This window comes from Antedon mediterranea, chromosome 3, assembly GCF_964355755.1.
Source record: "Antedon mediterranea chromosome 3, ecAntMedi1.1, whole genome shotgun sequence".
NCBI classification, from domain to species: domain Eukaryota; kingdom Metazoa; phylum Echinodermata; class Crinoidea; order Comatulida; family Antedonidae; genus Antedon; species Antedon mediterranea.
In genome coordinates, this window is record NC_092672.1 from 23,820,748 (window position 1) to 23,838,210 (window position 17,463).

At 35.8% G+C, this 17,463-nt stretch overlaps 1 protein-coding gene across 1 annotated transcript; it reads left to right on the forward strand.

Moving 5' to 3' along the window:
• The first annotated feature begins 14,968 nt into the window (after window positions 1-14,968).
• LOC140044177 (uncharacterized) lies at window positions 14,969-16,580 on the forward strand. Its single transcript, XM_072088655.1, has 4 exons — window positions 14,969-14,977; window positions 15,138-15,231; window positions 15,558-15,724; window positions 16,440-16,580. The coding sequence occupies exons 1-4, from the start codon at window positions 14,969-14,971 to the stop codon at window positions 16,563-16,565; spliced, it is 396 nt and encodes a 131-aa protein (XP_071944756.1). The 3' UTR covers window positions 16,566-16,580.
• Window positions 16,581-17,463: the final 883 nt, after the last annotated feature.

A 17,463-nucleotide genomic window follows, 5' to 3' on the forward strand; every position in this document is an offset into this window, starting at 1 on the left:
ACAGGTCGCATTTTATCGTCTTAAGGAACTATTAATTACTACACCAACTTTAGCATTTTATGATCCTAAAAAACTAACTATGGTTAGTGCTGATGCTAGTTCATATGGTATTGGTGGGTGTATACTTCAACGTCAACATGATGACATGTGGCAACCTGTTGCATACTGTTCTCGTACTTTGACGTCTGCAGAAAAGAAATATGCGCAAATTGAGAAGGAACTTTTGGCTGCTGTATGGTCATGTGATCGCTTCTATACTTACCTTAGAGGACTTAAAGTGTTAATACAAACTGATCATAAACCATTAGTACCTTTAATTAACTCTAAAGATTTGTGCGATGCTCCATTGCGATGTCAAAGATTGTTGATGCGTCTTATGAAGTATAATTGTTGTGCAGAGTACACGCCTGGAAAATATCTTGTAATTGCTGATACGTTGTCGCGTGCTCCACAACTTGATTATGTTGCTCAACCACAGGATATAGAACTTGAACAAGAATTATTGGTCCATGTTAGCATGGTTGCTAAACATTGGCCTGCATCGGATGCGAGACTTCATGAAATTGTTCATGAAACTATTAAGGACAAAACATTAAATTTAATTTTGTCATATGTTGTTAATGGATGGCCGAAATGCGCAAAAGATGTAACGTCTGATGTTAAACCATACTGGGATGCTCGTGATCACATTAGTGTGATTGATGGTATTTTGACTTATGGTGAGCGTATAATTATTCCAACAGTTCTACGAGCTGAAATGCTTTTGAGAATTCACTCTGGACACTTTGGAATTACTAAATGTCGACTTCGAGCTAAGGAAGCCGTTTGGTGGCCGTCTATTGGGGCACAAATTGCTGAATACGTGAGTAGATGCGAACATTGTACAACTAAAAAACCTGCACAGAAAGCAGAGCCATTAATGCAATTTCCACTTCCAGATCGTCCATGGCAACGCATTGCATGTGATTTAGCGGAGGTGGCGGGTAAACAGTATCTGATTGTTGTGGATTGTTACTCCAAGTGGATCGAGATACATCTTTTGCATAAATTGACGTCTGTTGCTGTGATTAATTTTTTGAAGGATATCTTTGCTAGGTTTGGGATACCAGAAACTGTTGTTACGGATAATGGTCCACAGTTTTTGGGTGAATTTCGCCAGTTTGCACAAAGCTATAATTTTCAGCATGTTACTACTAGTCCATACCATTCTCAAGCGAATGGACAAGCAGAGAAGGCTGTGCATATAGCTAAAAACATTATTAATCAATCTGATTACCTTTCAGCTTTAATGGTTTATCGATCTACAGCAATACCTAGCCTTGGATTGAGCCCAGCGGTGTTGCTAATGGGAAGAGAGATTCGTACATCTCTACCTCAATTGCCTGTAAAACTTAAGCCACATACACCAAATTGGAATGATATTCATGCTGCGGATAAAGTGCATAAGCAGAAAGCAAAAGTGTACTACAACTCCAGACATGGTGTGGGAACATTGAAAGAACTTAAGCCAGGGGATAAAGTTAAAATCAGAGCAAAGCATGGATGGGGTTCGACTGGACGAATTATTTCCAAGAAAGCACCTCGTTCTTATATTGTGGAGGTAAATGGAAGGACTTATGTTCGTAATCGTCGTCATATATTGTATGCCTCACATTCCATATTGAACTCAGAAGATGATTTTGCTGACTTTGATATTACGATGTCTGATACTAATACAGTACAATCAAATGAACAGAATGTATTGCCTATTGTAACTTCACAAGAAGTACCTCAGCCTGTACGACGGTCTTCTAGACAAAAGACTGTACCGGTCTGGCATTCAGATTATGATATGAACTTTTAGAAGTTTTTTAAAATTTGATATGTACTGGCTTTTGTATGAATATATAATGTTTATTATGATAATTATTTTATGCCATGATGTTAATGTTGGTATTCATTTTTCCTGAAAGGGGGGATGTTGTATTATGGTATAGCGCCCTCTAGAATGATGAGCATTCTTGAATATTATTGTACAGCTGCAGTGTAGCATAAAGGGAACAGCACGGGAGTGTTGTGGGGGTTACAATAGTTAGATACAATAGTGATAAACAATAGTGAGTGAATAAAGACGGTTACACACCAAGCTGGTTTAAGTGTTCTTTTATTACTGTGTACTTTGTAATGACTGGATACTACAGATATGTTGAAGGAACAGACAATAAACTATTGGACAAAGCTACCTCGATTGCACAAAACAGTCAACTGGTCAACAGTCAGTATTTTTACAAATTTAAAAAACAAAGCTTGTGCGTGGATAAAGCAAAAGAACGATTCACGTGACGAGTAAAGGATCCTTTTCTTTACGACGTACTAGACGGAGTAGCACGACGCATCATTGGCGGTTACAGCCATGCAACCAGTGCTTGGCAATCTATTGCTCCAACCAAATTGAACAGGTTCGTACAATTTGAAAACGCAGATCTCGTCCTTCGCCATATATCATAGAAGCGTCTATACAAAGTGGATTTTCAAAAACATTTTCATCACGTCTGCATGTCTCGTGTAGTTTATGATGCGACAAGATAATAATTGGTTTTCTTGGTTATTAGAACCGATTGTGACGCATGGAAACAACAAAACTGTTGAAACAACTCTTTCACTACTGTACCTTTGCGAAATGTGAATCGGAATTGGATCCGTGTACGTTGACGGTGTATGGCCGTTTTCTATCATATCACGACGCATGCATCAGAGAAAAAATAGACGTGCATTAATCATTGAAGACGGTACTCAAAATGTGACGTGTTGTGATGAATGCGATCGATGGGGGGATGGTATGATTTATTTTTGCAAAGGTTAGATCAACGTGTTGGTATAATGTGGTTCGGTTAAATCGTGGTACAGTACATGCTTTACAGATCGTAGTACCAAAGTACTTAACACTTGTTGGACCGTTGGGTTTTATCTTATCCTATCTGTGATATCATTCGTAATCATAACGTCCTTATTCATGAATATATGCCGATGATATACAGATCCAAATGTTAATGATGATCAAAATGCACTTAAACATTTGACTTCCTGTATATCCAAAATTAATGAATGGATGATTAGTAGGCTAATATATGTTACAGTTAAATCAGGAGAAAACTGAGTTCTTTTGTTTTGCAAGTAATCGTGTCGCGCTACCAGATCTTGAATTAAAATTAGATAACAATATTATTATTCGTCCTTCAAAATGTATTAAAAATTATAGGTGTGATGTTTGATAGCTCTTTGAATATGTCCTCTCAAGTAAATGCTTTATGCAAGTCATTGAATTACCAACTCCGTAATTTGTCGTAAATATATTACTAAAGCTTGGTTTTCACTAGCGACGCAATCTACGCAACGTAAGAAAATGCCCTTCCAATCACTGTGTTTGCCCCCGCCTGCGTGAAATCAAACATACGATGTTTGCAGCACTATTGCGTCGTCGGTTCCCACTTATGATTACGCAATACAGCACATTGCGTCGATACGTCTATGCGTTGCGTTCTAGTGGGAACCACGCTTAAGGATGCATGCCAAAATCCTGTCCCGCCTTGACTAAATAAATCTCAAGACTATTTGGTTACCAATACATTTATTGAGCAATATTATTGTAGCCAATGAACAAAAGGTATAACCATCACCTGAAGCTATGTAACCTTGTGGTGCGACGCAGTAGCGATACCTTCCCCATGGAGTGATGAAAGTTGTAAAGTGTTGATCTTCCTGCAGTATGGGAATGCTGTGGTAACCATTCCATGCGTCAAATACAGTTTTCTTTTTATTTGCAGGCACTAAGCGTGCTTGTTGAAACGGTGACTGTGTATGGTGGGTCTCTCGTGTAGCATGTGCATTCAATGACTGTAAATCAACTGTGCGTCTTGGCTTACCATTCTTCTTAGCGCATATGACCATACGATGACACCAAGTGACTGGTTCACCAACTGGAACAGGTTCAATAACCCCAAGTCGGACGTCTTGATCTATGCCAGCCTTAAACGCTTCTCGCCAGTGGAGAGGAACTGGGACTGGAGTGTGATGTGCCACAGGTTTGGCCTCGGGATCAATCATCAACTTCATAGGCTTAACCTTCATAAGAGGCAGTGGTTGGTGTTCGCAGACATTGAAGGTGCTTGATGCATAATACTCTAACAGAAAGTTTTCAAGCCTTTTTTTATTCCCGTTTGTAGCCTCACAGGGCAGTTTGTTTGGCATAAGTGGTGGTGCTTTTCTGAGTGGACACTTGCACGTGATAGTCTCAAGTTTCTGGGCGGAGAGGGTTGTCGTCATCGGCACCGACCTAGGTGTTTCACCTATCATTGGGAAGGACTTGGAGACTATACCGAGTGCTATACATGCCTCACGACTAAGGAATATTTTTTCTGAGCTTTCGGTGATATACGTAACTTGTCTAGTTGTGACAGTCTTACCAAGTTCGTCCACACCACTATATCGAAGGATGGCGGCACCAAGTATCGTGATTCCACCATTATTTGTAGCTTTCATTTTCATCGAGACTGGTAGGAGCTGAGTTACTTTCATCTGCAGTAGACGTAAAATATCAGTACCAGCTAAGCAACTTTGACAAAGGTGAAAGGTTATACCCCAGTGCTTGATAGTCCTCTGGTAAGGCTTGTACCATAAGTTTGGTGAATGGATGCGGTCCTGCTTTCTTTCGAATCCAAGTGTCATTCAAGTCATCAAATATGTGATGGTCAAGAGCAAGAGGCCGAGCAACGACCATATCTGCATGAAATGTTGTACACAACGCTGTGGTACTGTTAGCATCACCTTTCCTTGACGAAGATCGACAAACTGATTCAATATGATGTTTAATGCCACATTTGGAGCAGGTTTTACCATAGGCAGGGCATACCTGCTTCCAATGTCATATCTTGGTTGCGCTCCCCAAGTAGGTCAAGCTGAATCTCCTGACCTCCCAGGCCACGTATCAAAACATCTTTCACCATCTCATCCGAATAATAGATATCGGTCTGGCAGTTCGTACACTTTACTGTGAATTTGCAAACAGACGACTGTCCACGAACAGCCAACTTTCTCATTCCAGCGAGGATGTCAGCTTCAGGCTTTGTAGTTAATACACCTGTGGTTGATCGCATCAGGTCCCTTCTTAGCTGACCATCGCAGCATTCCAGCAGCTGAACGTTTCTTTCCTTTCCAGTGATTTTGGTAGCTTCAGCGTACTCATTCCACCTTGACAGGAAGTAGTCCCACTCCTCGCTGGTGTCTGCTGATGATATCGATGGCCGTTTAACCCGTTCAACCTTAGTCTGGTTCGAAGCAGAGTGTGAGCTGGCATGTGCAGTGAGCAGTGCAGCAACTATGGCATCTCCCAGGTTATCCGGTGTGGTGTATAGAAATCCATCTATCGGGCAGGTCACGGCTGGCATCGTTGTTACTTCGTTTTGTTCATAAATAAATCTCAAGACTATTTGGTTACCAATACATTTATTGAGCAATACTATTGTAGCCAATGAACAAAAGGTGAAGAGACTTTAAATTCAAAAGATATGCCTATATCAATATACACTACATACGCTAGTACATAGGTGTCATAATGGCAATTAATTAATATGCATAGGTTATTCTCTATTGACTATGCTAACTCGCTCTTGCTTGGTACTCACGCCCGTGCCCGCGAAGTTGATCTTAAACGATTACAGCGATTGCAGAAACAAGGCTGTGTTTGCGTGTGGACAGTATCAGCCTTCGGATGGTTTATATTGAAATATCTCGATTGGCTTCGTATAAAAAATAGAATTGTGTACAAAATTATTGTTTTTGTTCATAAATGTATTTACTCTGTTTCCTTTATACCTTTTTTTATTTAACCGTGATCCGCTCTCATTTAATTTCGACTTCTCTCCTCTAATTGATCCCACCCGACTTTTCGTTGCACGATCTAATCGGAAAGCTGGGGACAATACTTTTTCTGTCACCTCTCCGCGGATCTGGAACGTAACGCGCTTCCTGTCGATTTAAAAGGAGCGAATTCGGCAACTCTATTTAAACATCAAAAACTTTTCTTTAATTAATAATAGGCGTACTAGTGTTGTTAGGCGCTCTGTTCATTGTAGAGGGCGCCTATACGAACTTATAGAATAGAATATAAATAAATATTCTTTAGAAACGTGTAGCTTAAACAGATCTGATATCAATGATCAGTGGCCTCTTGTACCTGACAATGATGGATGCAGCCTGTTTGGTTCTCATTGCTTTTTCTCAGTGGGTGAAAACGTATAGGAAGGTGCGTTCCCACTCTGTTTGGTTATCCAGAAACAATTCCCGTATCGGATGAGTGCTTTCAACGATGTAATGTAGACGCGGCAGTATGTGAGCCTATGTCGGTAGAAATCTTGTCGTTTTCGACATGATTTGATTATCGTATACAGATGTGTGCCTGTTATCGTATGTTTGTGATACATCGTATTCTTATTTTGTTTTCTAAATAAAATTTTCTAGCCAAAAAAGAAAAAAAAATTGTCGTATGCAGATGTGTGTCTCTTATCGTATATTTACAATGTTTTAATATTTCTGTAATAACAAACTAAAAATCGTATTTTAATTTTTTAAATTATTTGTTATCTTTTTTTGATTTCTTACAAAGATAGGGATGATGTTAACTTGAAATTCATGAAAGCGCCTTGATTGATGCAAGCATGTATGGAACGCCTCCTCTGCCTTCAGTTCACATTTATCATGCAGTACACACCAATCGTCATGCAGTACACACCAATGGTCATGCAGTACACACCAATCGTCATGCAGTACACACCAATCGTCATGCAGTACACACCAAACATCATGCAGTACACACCAATCGTCATGCAGTACACACCAATGGTCATGCAGTACACACCAATCGTCATGCAGTACACACCAATGGTCATGCAGTACACACCAATTGTCATGCAGTACACACCAATCGTCGTTCACATTTATCATGCAGTACACACCAATCGTCATGCAGTACACACCAATCGTCATGCAGTACACACCAAACATCATGCAGTACACACCAATTGTCATGCAGTACACACCAATCGTCATGCAGTACACACCAATCGTCATGCAGTCAAATATTGCGTAATTTATACCGCCACCTATCGACAAAATCGAATATCACGTGAGGTTTATTAGACGGCTGTAAAACTAAGACTATTTAAACTTCTTTTATGGAATTCAATAATTGCAATGGCCTCCTAGCCGCGCCCGTGTCTCGCATAATAAATTATTGTATATATAAAAAACAGAGCATTCACAGAGATGTGTAGCGGTTAAAATAAGTACAGTATGTCAAACATAAAAGAAATCTTAGAGTCGATGGCCTAGTTTTACAGCCGTCTAATAAACGTCACGTGATATTCGATTTTGTCGATAGGTGGCGGTATAAATTACGCAATATTTCACTGCATGACGATTGGTGTGTACTGCATGACGATTGGTGTGTACTGCATGACAATTGGTGTGTACTGCATGACCATTGGTGTGTACTGCATGATGTTTGGTGTGTACTGCATGACGATTGGTGTGTACTGCATGATGTTTGGTGTGTACTGCATGACGATTGGTGTGTACTGCATGACCATTGGTGTGTACTGCATGACGATTGGTGTGTACTGCATGACCATTGGTGTGTACTGCATGATAAATGTGAACGACGATTGGTGTGTACTGCATGACCATTGGTGTGTACTGCATGACCATTGGTGTGTACTGCATGACCATTGGTGTGTACTGCATGACCATTGGTGTGTACTGCATGACGATTGGTGTGTACTGCATGACCATTGTGAACTGAAGGCAGAGGAGGCGTTCCATAAGCATGCAAATGTATTAGACATCGGTCATAATAATATTATTGACAATGGTGCATGCAATACTGTTCTTGATAATGAAACAAACATTAAATTAACATAGCTAAACTATTAACACATCTATGGTCTTTCTCGTTATGCCTGGGGAAGCGATATGGAAACGGTAGTAAAACAGTGTTAGAACATTGCTCCCAAACAGGAATAATGTTGCTAAGATACGAAAAGGAAAAGCAGAAAACTCAAAGCAAAGAATACTTTGAAGAGATTTGAAAAAGAGTTGTGTTGACCAGAGGCTATGAATTGCATAGAGCCAGGCACTCATCGTTTTACAAATATTTATCGTATACATCTGTATACGATAATCAAATCAATGGCACGTTGTTCCCAGAGCAGATTTACGGATTTCGAAAAGTATTGAGTTTCATGCATCAAATTATAGCACAGCCAGAAGATTAGTTGAGAAAACCGATATTGAAACTGAAAAGGACCACTTGGCAGTGCATCAAGAGCGTAGACTTTAAGGTTGATTTTGGCGAATTTATAGAAAACGCAAACATCGACGTCTTAACCATGTATCATAACGTACTGGGTGGTATTAAACGTGAAATGAATAGAAAAGACAGTTTCCTACCAAACACTCTGTTCGATGTCATAGAGAACATTAATGTGCCACAGGGACTCTTGTGTCTTCCAAGGTCTTTTATAGCAGCCACACAGATGGCTATGCAAAAGGAATATAAATCTACCATGAAGAAATTACATCCCCACGTGACACCGGAGCTCATACAAGAATAGGCCTATGCTACATTCACTCCATCGGACATTCTGAACGACATACGCATTTCTGAAAGGTTCTGTCTAAAGACAGCCATTCTTTTCTTGTTATTCGGCCGACTTTGACATTCGATAGAACGTGAAAATCCCTTTATATGCTGGGATGAGGAACATAACCGACTTGAGGAGGAGCCAGCGTTTTCCGGGTTTTTTTAAAATTTGTACTTCAGCATTGTTGAAACATAGCTTGCGTGCTTTCTCACATATATAAGAAACATATACCTAATAATAGTTTTTTATAATTTTTGTTTCATTAATGGCTTTCAAAATCATCATAATGACAGAAGATGAATGTCGATAGTATTCGACAGAACAGAGTCTTTTTCAATGTACTAAGCAATGTGGGATGGTAAAGAGTTGGAACAGATTTCAAGAGTTTCGTCCCGACGATTAAGATCGTGTAATGAGAGTATCCAAGTACCAGTTTCGATTCATGAAGCCTAACGGATTTTCATGTTTGCCAAGAGTGATGGTAGACTGGTATTTGCCTTCAAGGACGTCACCATGTACGTTGTAACTTTACAGACGACTTTGAAGAGCACTTTACAAACAGGTGAAATGATGGATACACCAAGACAATTGAAGTTAAGTCAACGCTTTTGCTAAACACCTTTTATCGTGCCAGGGAGTGATTTACGGCAGCGAAATCTGTCAGCCGATGTTGTTTAGACAGTATGTAGCCGAACGTTCATCTATAAAATTGACCATGAAACGGCAAAAGATGATCGCTCACGTAAACTGCATGCAAATATTTGCTTGGAGAATGCTACCAAACCGAGTCGTTGAAGGCTGTCAGGATGCATGTGTTCTCTTGGTAAAACGCAATCTGCAAAATGTATCATGATGCTTCATAAAGAAGATAGCGTTATTCCATCCATAATATGTACACGTTACCTACATCTTTAATAAGTCGTTTGTTATACGCAGTTCATTGTTGCTATTATTATTATTCATAGAGAGCACTCCCGGATGCGATCGCCTCCCGGATCACTTCATTATTTACACAGTTCATTGTTGCTATATTATTATTCATAGAGAAATTATGTCTGTAGTTGAATTTAAACAGAATGCATGTGTTCTCTTGGTAAAACGCAATCTGCAAAATGTATCATTATGCTTCACAAAGAAGATAGCGTTATTCCATCCATAATCCGTACACGTTACCTACATCTTTAATAAGTCGTTTGTTATACACAGTTCATTGTTGCTATATTATTATTCATAGAGAGCACTCCCGGATCACGTCATTATTTCTTAGAGTATATTTTGAAACAATTTTAAATAATACAATGTTTAACCAGGTTTTATATTTTTTCTATATATTTGGTAATAATGAAAATAATGTATTTGTTATGTATATTGGAAAAAATATATAAAAAGAAATATGATTTACAATATTATTTAAATTATTTGTACTGTATATAATTTGACACACGCACATACAAAGACGCAGACAACTGATGTGTAAACTTTTACTTTGATTAGAAGAATTAAATATTGGATTTGATATAATTTAATAATTCTAATTTTTGTTAATTATAATCACAGACAAAATGAGATTTTAGGCTATAGTAATCATTCATAATACCATAAGCATTAATCTACAAGCACATTTGTCATAAATGTAGGCCATACAACATTGGAATGTCGGTCCTTGACTCGCTACGGATTACCGTAGGTTAGAGCCTGTTTATACGTATGGGCGTAAGCCATGATGTGGTACGCATTGCGTAGCCTACGCCTTGCGTGTGAAGGCACTTACTACGCCACGTTCGTGGCGTTAGATAACGAGCCTAACGCTGTGTCGTTTGTTCCACAGTCCATTGTTTCTTGATAATTTATTTATTCAGAGCACACCGGAACACATTTTTTAAATAATATATTTCTAAACATTTTAATATAATAAAATTTTTAATAACCATATATATTTTTTATATTTTGTAATGACCAATTGATGATTATTTAATTTGTAGGCCTATATTGGACAAAATAAAAAAAATATATATTTGACATATTATTATTTGATATAATTTAACGTACGCACATAAAGAGACGCAGACAACTAAACTTTACTTTGATTAGAAGTAATAATTGTTTATTTGATTTGATATAATAATTCTAATATTTGCTACGTCTACTCTAAGACCCGTAAGGTCCGTATTAATGACTGGACTATCTCTGGATTTAGTCTGGACAATCTTTATTCCTGGACTAAACCAGTATTAAAATCGGCAAAAGATAGTCATGAATACGGGCCAATGTGATTGTGGCCTACACTATGCTGTCATTCACAGTACGCATTAACCTCAACAACAGTCACTGATCGTTTTATATTTTAGTACATATATAGATATAGATATCACATACCAGTTCATAAATCACATTTAGTCCAAAAATATCATAACCAGCAACTACAATTGAAAAACATTTATGTCAACAAGAAAAGCAACTTACAAATATATTAATAAACAACTTCACTTAACAGGTCTGCCTCATTATTTAAGCCCTTGTCATGGCACACAACAAAGCGGCAAGTACGCCACCAATATTTTGGAACGTAAGTGATAACAGTTATCAGACATTCAAACACTTTCCGTTTATTTAAGTGTTGATATACTATTTGTTAGCAAAGTGTATTTAGAAGTGATAGTGAGTTTACAGTAGGCCTGTAAAGATGGCCTATGATTGTGTAAATGCTATTTTAGGAAACTAATGCAAACTTTATGTCTGTTCTGTTATACTACTAGTAGGCCTACTTTAACTAAAATCATTGGTAATGTTTGTCTTGCTAAAAGATGTTGCTAGTAGTTGTACTCAAAGATGTATTGTCCCACAAAAACATGAAAAATGAAGATTAATTAAATCAGACTTTGAATAGGTTATTTTGTAGTTTTAATAAAGTTAATCACTTCCGTAGAAAAAAAAATGTTTTCACTTATAAAATAACATAATAAATGGTTAAATTCAACCAAAAATCCATTGGCTGGCAGCCAATTTGACCATTTTTGCTTAAATACATTTTTTTAGATCCAATTTATCCAAAAGTGGATAACTATCATGTGACATTAAATGGCATATTGAAAAAGTTAAAGTTAAAAATTATTTTTCAGGGGGGACAATACATCTTTAAACGAAATTTCCTAGGTTTAATCAATTTAGTAGGCCTAGTAACCATATGGTCGCAATAAAGTGTATTTTGATTGTATGAGCATTAAGCGATTGATTATTCAAACTTTCGCTTGTCATTTAATTTAATTTAATTGTCATTTAATATTTAATTTTAATTGGTTAAAACAACGAAATGAATGTGCTCACCCCCACAACTAACGTATGCACTATTTTCTATAAATCGATAACAGGCCTATCAGAAGTAAAATAGGCATACAACTTATTTTTCTAAGCATGCAATTTGGGTAAAAATACACACAATTTTTCAATAAAAATAGGTAGTCTGTGTAAAAAATAATATAAAAATATATTAGTTGTTAAGGTTTTTTTTAAAATTGTTGTAATATTGTTTATGGGGCCCTCAAACGACAACAAAACATAATAATGGCATAAAAATGGCAAGAGGCATTAATAAAAAGATTAAAATGTAGGGCTACAATAAAACAATGTTAAAAATTGGATTAATTAATATAAGTCATTGCAGTTATTTCCCAGGTACGTACTTCTCAAGATCCAGGTCATAGAATGTAGAGTCGCCCACCCTTCTTCAGCAGCAGCACACGTGTGTGATGGCATGATGGCTCATCAAAAAAAGTTGTCAAAATGAAACATGTATTTATATGGCCCGTGAACATGTTGTTACGTTTGTTACCGGTAATATTTTATGGTAATTAATAATTTATAGAACAGTGAATGTTAGGAAAAAATGGCGAAATAAATGTAAGGGTACACTCAGCTACTAAACTATAATTAGGCCTAGGCCCAGGACTAGGCCTATTAGGCCTAGCATAGGCCTATTAGGCCTAGCCTAGGCCTAGGCTAAATACTACGTACTAGCTAGGCCTAGCCTAGGCCTAGCTAGGCCTAAGTGTCTGTAGGCCTACTTATGTAGGGTGATGTAGGCCTAAGGCTATACTAATAACTGCTTTCTCTAGGCCTAGGCCTAAATACTAAATACTACTAACTAGGCCTAGGCCTAGTGTCTGTCTATAGGCCTAGGCCTACTTACTTATATGTAAGTTGATGTAGGCCTAAGGCTATACTAGACAAAAAGCGTGCTAGAGTAATAGATAGGAGGAGGAACAGGTAAGGCTGGACCAGGCCTAGTACAAGTTATAGGCTTGTAGCTAGCTAGATACTGTTTAGGCATAGCCTAACTAGGATCATCATAATAGCAGTTTTCATATGGAATTACGGAAAAAGGTTAAAGGTTTCAAGATGGTTTTAGGCCTGGGGTTAAACCATATAATATTTATATTATAAATAAAGGAAGTAAATTCATTGGTTAGTGTTCATTAAATATCTTTGTATCAAAATTGATTAAATTCACAGCGTTAATGAATGGTGGCACAGAATAGTTAGCTCTTGTTAAGAAAGCTAAATGTAATACTTTACTCTCTGTCCAAATTAGCTATTAAATCAAATCAACATCACAGGCAGAATGGCAAAGCATACCAGGTACACACACACTCACATTCCTATTTTTCTAAGGACACAATTACAACTCCTCCACTCCCAAAGACTTGTAATAAGACTTTGTTTATGTAGAGCATCTTGTATATTTGTTTGTCTTGTGAACCTAGCTCTGAGGGTCCCTAATGATCAGCAATTGCTGGATGGATCACCCTCATTAAATATGGTTTTAAAAAAATATTAAAAACTGTAAATCAAGAAAAACAACATAAAAAAGTAAGTCACAATGTGTACATCATCATCATTTGTCAGCTTATTGATCATGTCATCTGATTAAAATTTACTATTAAAATTGTTGTTTGATTGTTGAAGTATTTGGCCCTTTAGTATTCTGGGTATGTTGAGGGTTTAAAATAAGATTTTAATGCAACGTAAAAACAATGTAATTGCAGTATACCATCAAATTATTTTCTGTTTTATTATTAATGCAAACATTCTTTTATAATTATATAATGTCATTTTGTCAGGTTTAATCCATTGCATATAATAACAGATGCAATGGTTAAAACAACGGTGTGTACACCAGATGCCAGTAACAAAGAAATGTTGAAAGAAACAACGCAGGATATTTGTAAGTATTCACTTTATTCAGATACATGCTACAACCAAAATAGATGAATTATTTATATTTTTTAATTTATTTTTATAATTATTTAGGCAAATTGCCAAGGATAACCATAAGCGAATTAATTCACTATCCTTCTTAAAGGTAGCAATCCTGTTCACAAGATAAACATACACAATATTATGCTCTACATAACAATAAACAAAGTCTTATTACAATTCTTTGGGAGTGGAGTTGTAATTTGTCATTAGAAAAAATCCTGACATGGACATGGACACAGGACCCTTGAATTGGTAGCCAAGCATCATAACTACCAAGCCACAACTTCACTCCAAATTTAAAATTCACCACTGACTGACTGTCACAACTTGTTTTTTTTTTTTTTTTACCAAATAATTGTTGTTCTTATATCATGTCATTGTAAATCAATTTAAAAGACACTCTAGGTTTAATATTTGGGTGACAATTTGCGACTAGTTCTTGCACACACTTTGATATTTCATAAATGCATGGAGAAAACAACTACCATATAAACATACAAGGTGTTTAAATTCAATTTGAGGATAAATTAGTTTTTTAATTATTGCAACAACATCATACAAATGGTTTCAAAGTTTCTATGCTTTTAAAAAACCAATGTAACTGTGTAAGAAATAAAATAATATATACATGATTTTATTAAGATTTTTTAATTTAAAAGCTTTAGACATGTATCAGGATGCTGTCACTGATGTCACAGTTAAACAAATGTTGAAAAGTCCACGTCATACAGAAGGATACACACCAAGAGCAGGAGCATCAAAGCAGGAAACAAACTCTGGTAAATAATTTTAATGAAAGTTAATTCAAATTTACTTAAAATTTCTTTATTGTTATTGTAATCTGCTGTAAAATAAATTAAAAAGTATAAACATAAAAAGCACAAAATACCAATCAATATAAAATTGGTACAAAAAGAGATTCTTTTAAATAAATTTCATATAAAAGTTTTGATAAAAGACTTTATACAGCATTTTGCTGTGATTACTGCTGTGACATTTGAATTCAAATAGAGAATACAAAAGGTACACATATTATAATGATGATGGCAAATTGGATCAGGTTGGAATCGACAAAAAATGATTCATTACACTAACCTTTGTTCTTGCCAAGTTAATTTGATTATAAAGCATAATGATGAATGCTAATACATTATGCTATTTATAACAAGATAGTATCATCTTTAATTATATCATCACATTTTTCAGATAGTAGACCTGAGAAAGAGAAAAACCCCACAGGAAGCCAAATTTGCTGAAACATCAACAAGTTCAAATCCAATGCCAAGTCCACAAAAAGAGGGTAAATATTTATTTTGAAATGTGTTTGATTGTGCTGTTCATACATTTTAATGATATCAGAAATAAAGACTAAAGTGCTAAATATTGAAATGATTAAAGGAGCTGAAATTTAATCATAATCATCAGTGTCTGCTAATGAACATATATTATCTTGCAAGTTACTTTGACAGTTAATACTAATATTTGTATATTTGTATTTGTATTGTATTGTATTTGTATTGTATTGCATTGGAAATACTTTTTCTTTAAATAAAAAAGTTATAGTTGGTAATCACAATTGAGACCTAATGCAAGTTGTTGTATGTGTTATATATTTTATCACAACAGAACCAGTGTATGAAGAAAAACCAGAAATTCCTAAAGGGTTCAGGAACAAATTTGTAAGCAAACTTCGCTCTGCAAGAGAAGGTGGTGACTCTAAAGTAGATAGCAACAAGTTTGTTATGCATATCTGGGACTTTGGTGGTCAACCAATTTACCATGTGATACAACGGGTAAATTTTATTGGTGTATTTAATTTTTATTAATAGAGATTAGTTTTGCCGTCAATATTCAATATACATGCCTTCTTCTGAGCTTCTGTTAGTTTCAGTGTATACTTTGTCTTTTGGCCTTGTTACAATATGAGCACTGAAATCAAAAAGCTTGCTCACTTGATTTGAAGTTAAGAACCTATAATCTTGCTCCAATGTATTACAAAAATGTGGATCTAATATAGTACAATATGTCAGTATCAGATATAAAATACAATTATTATTATTATTACAATATTATACATTATTTTATTCTTCATTTAATTTAATAAAGTCAACTCGGTCTCTAGTGCCTAATTACCAGAAACCAAACCCAGAATTGAGGTCAAAAGTTCCAAATTCTTTTTTACCTTTAAAAATACATTTGGAATATCAGAATTTCTGTAAACCAAGACATATTATGCCAGCCGAATGGTGTCCAGTTTTGGGAGACTTTAAGTAAAATAGTATTAATTGATGTAATATAATGTATTATTAGCAGAGAGGGATAGCAAAGAAAGAATGTAATATTAAACATTCATTATTTATTAAACCAATGATTAAGATTGTAAATGTTTCCAAGGTTAACATGCAGTTTGTGAGGAAAACAAAAGTATCAAATAATCAGTTGTGCCAGTATACTGACACATGTGTATAAACAGTTTGTAATATTGACTATTATGATTATGTTTACTAGATATTCATGGTATCTTATGCTGTTGTATGTGTGGTATTTAACCTGAATGAAGGTCTTAATGCCCCAGCTAAAGTTCGTGATCCAACAACTGTAAGTAGATTTTACAAATTTCAAATGTTTATGTAATTGTACATAAATAAAATGTTTCCTTCATGTTATTCTTTACCTTAACACAAACTGTGCAAATAGCAGATGCCTGATATATGATTGTTGTTATTTCCACTTCCATGATAGTGTTATTAATAGCAGATGCCTGATATATGATTGTTGTTTTTTCCACTTCCATGATAGTGTTGTTAATAGCAGATGCCTGATATATGATTGTTGTTATTTCCACTTCTATGATAGTGTTGTTAATAGCAGATGCCTGATATATGATTGTTGTTATTTCCACTTCCATGATAGTGTTGTTAATAGCAGATGCCTGATATATGATTGTTGTTATTTCCACTTCCATGATAGTGTTGTTAATAGCAGATGCCTGATATATGATTGTTGTTAATTCCACTTCTATGATAGTGTTGTTAATAGCAGATGCCTGATATATGATTGTTGTTATTTCCACTTCCATGATAGTGTTGTTAATAGCAGATGCCTGATATATGATTGTTGTTAATTCCACTTCCATGATAGTGTTGTTAATAGCAGATGCCTGATACTGTATATGATTGTTGTTATTTCCACTTCCATGATAGTGTTGTTAATAGCAGATGCCTGATACTGTATATGATTGTTGTTATTTCCACTTCTATGATAGTGTTGTTAATAGCAGATGCCTGACATATGATTGTTGTTAATTCCACTTCCATGATAGTGTTGTTAATAGCAGATGCCTGATATATGATTGTTGTTAATTCCACTTCCATGATAGTGTTGTTAATAGCAGATGCCTGATATATGATTGTTGTTATTTCCACTTCTATGATAGTGTTGTTAATAGCAGATGCCTGATATATGATTGTTGTTAATTCCACTTCCATGATAGTGTTGTTAATAGCAGATGCCTGATATATGATTGTTGTTA

Excerpts from the sequence above, each read along its gene's own strand:
- LOC140044177 (XM_072088655.1), top strand. Across the intron at positions 15,232-15,557 it reads GCCAAGTCCACAAAAAGAGG|AACCAGTGTATGAAGAAAAA; the intron begins GTAAATATTTAT and ends TTATCACAACAG. Across the intron at positions 15,725-16,439 it reads TTTACCATGTGATACAACGG|ATATTCATGGTATCTTATGC; the intron begins GTAAATTTTATT and ends TATGTTTACTAG.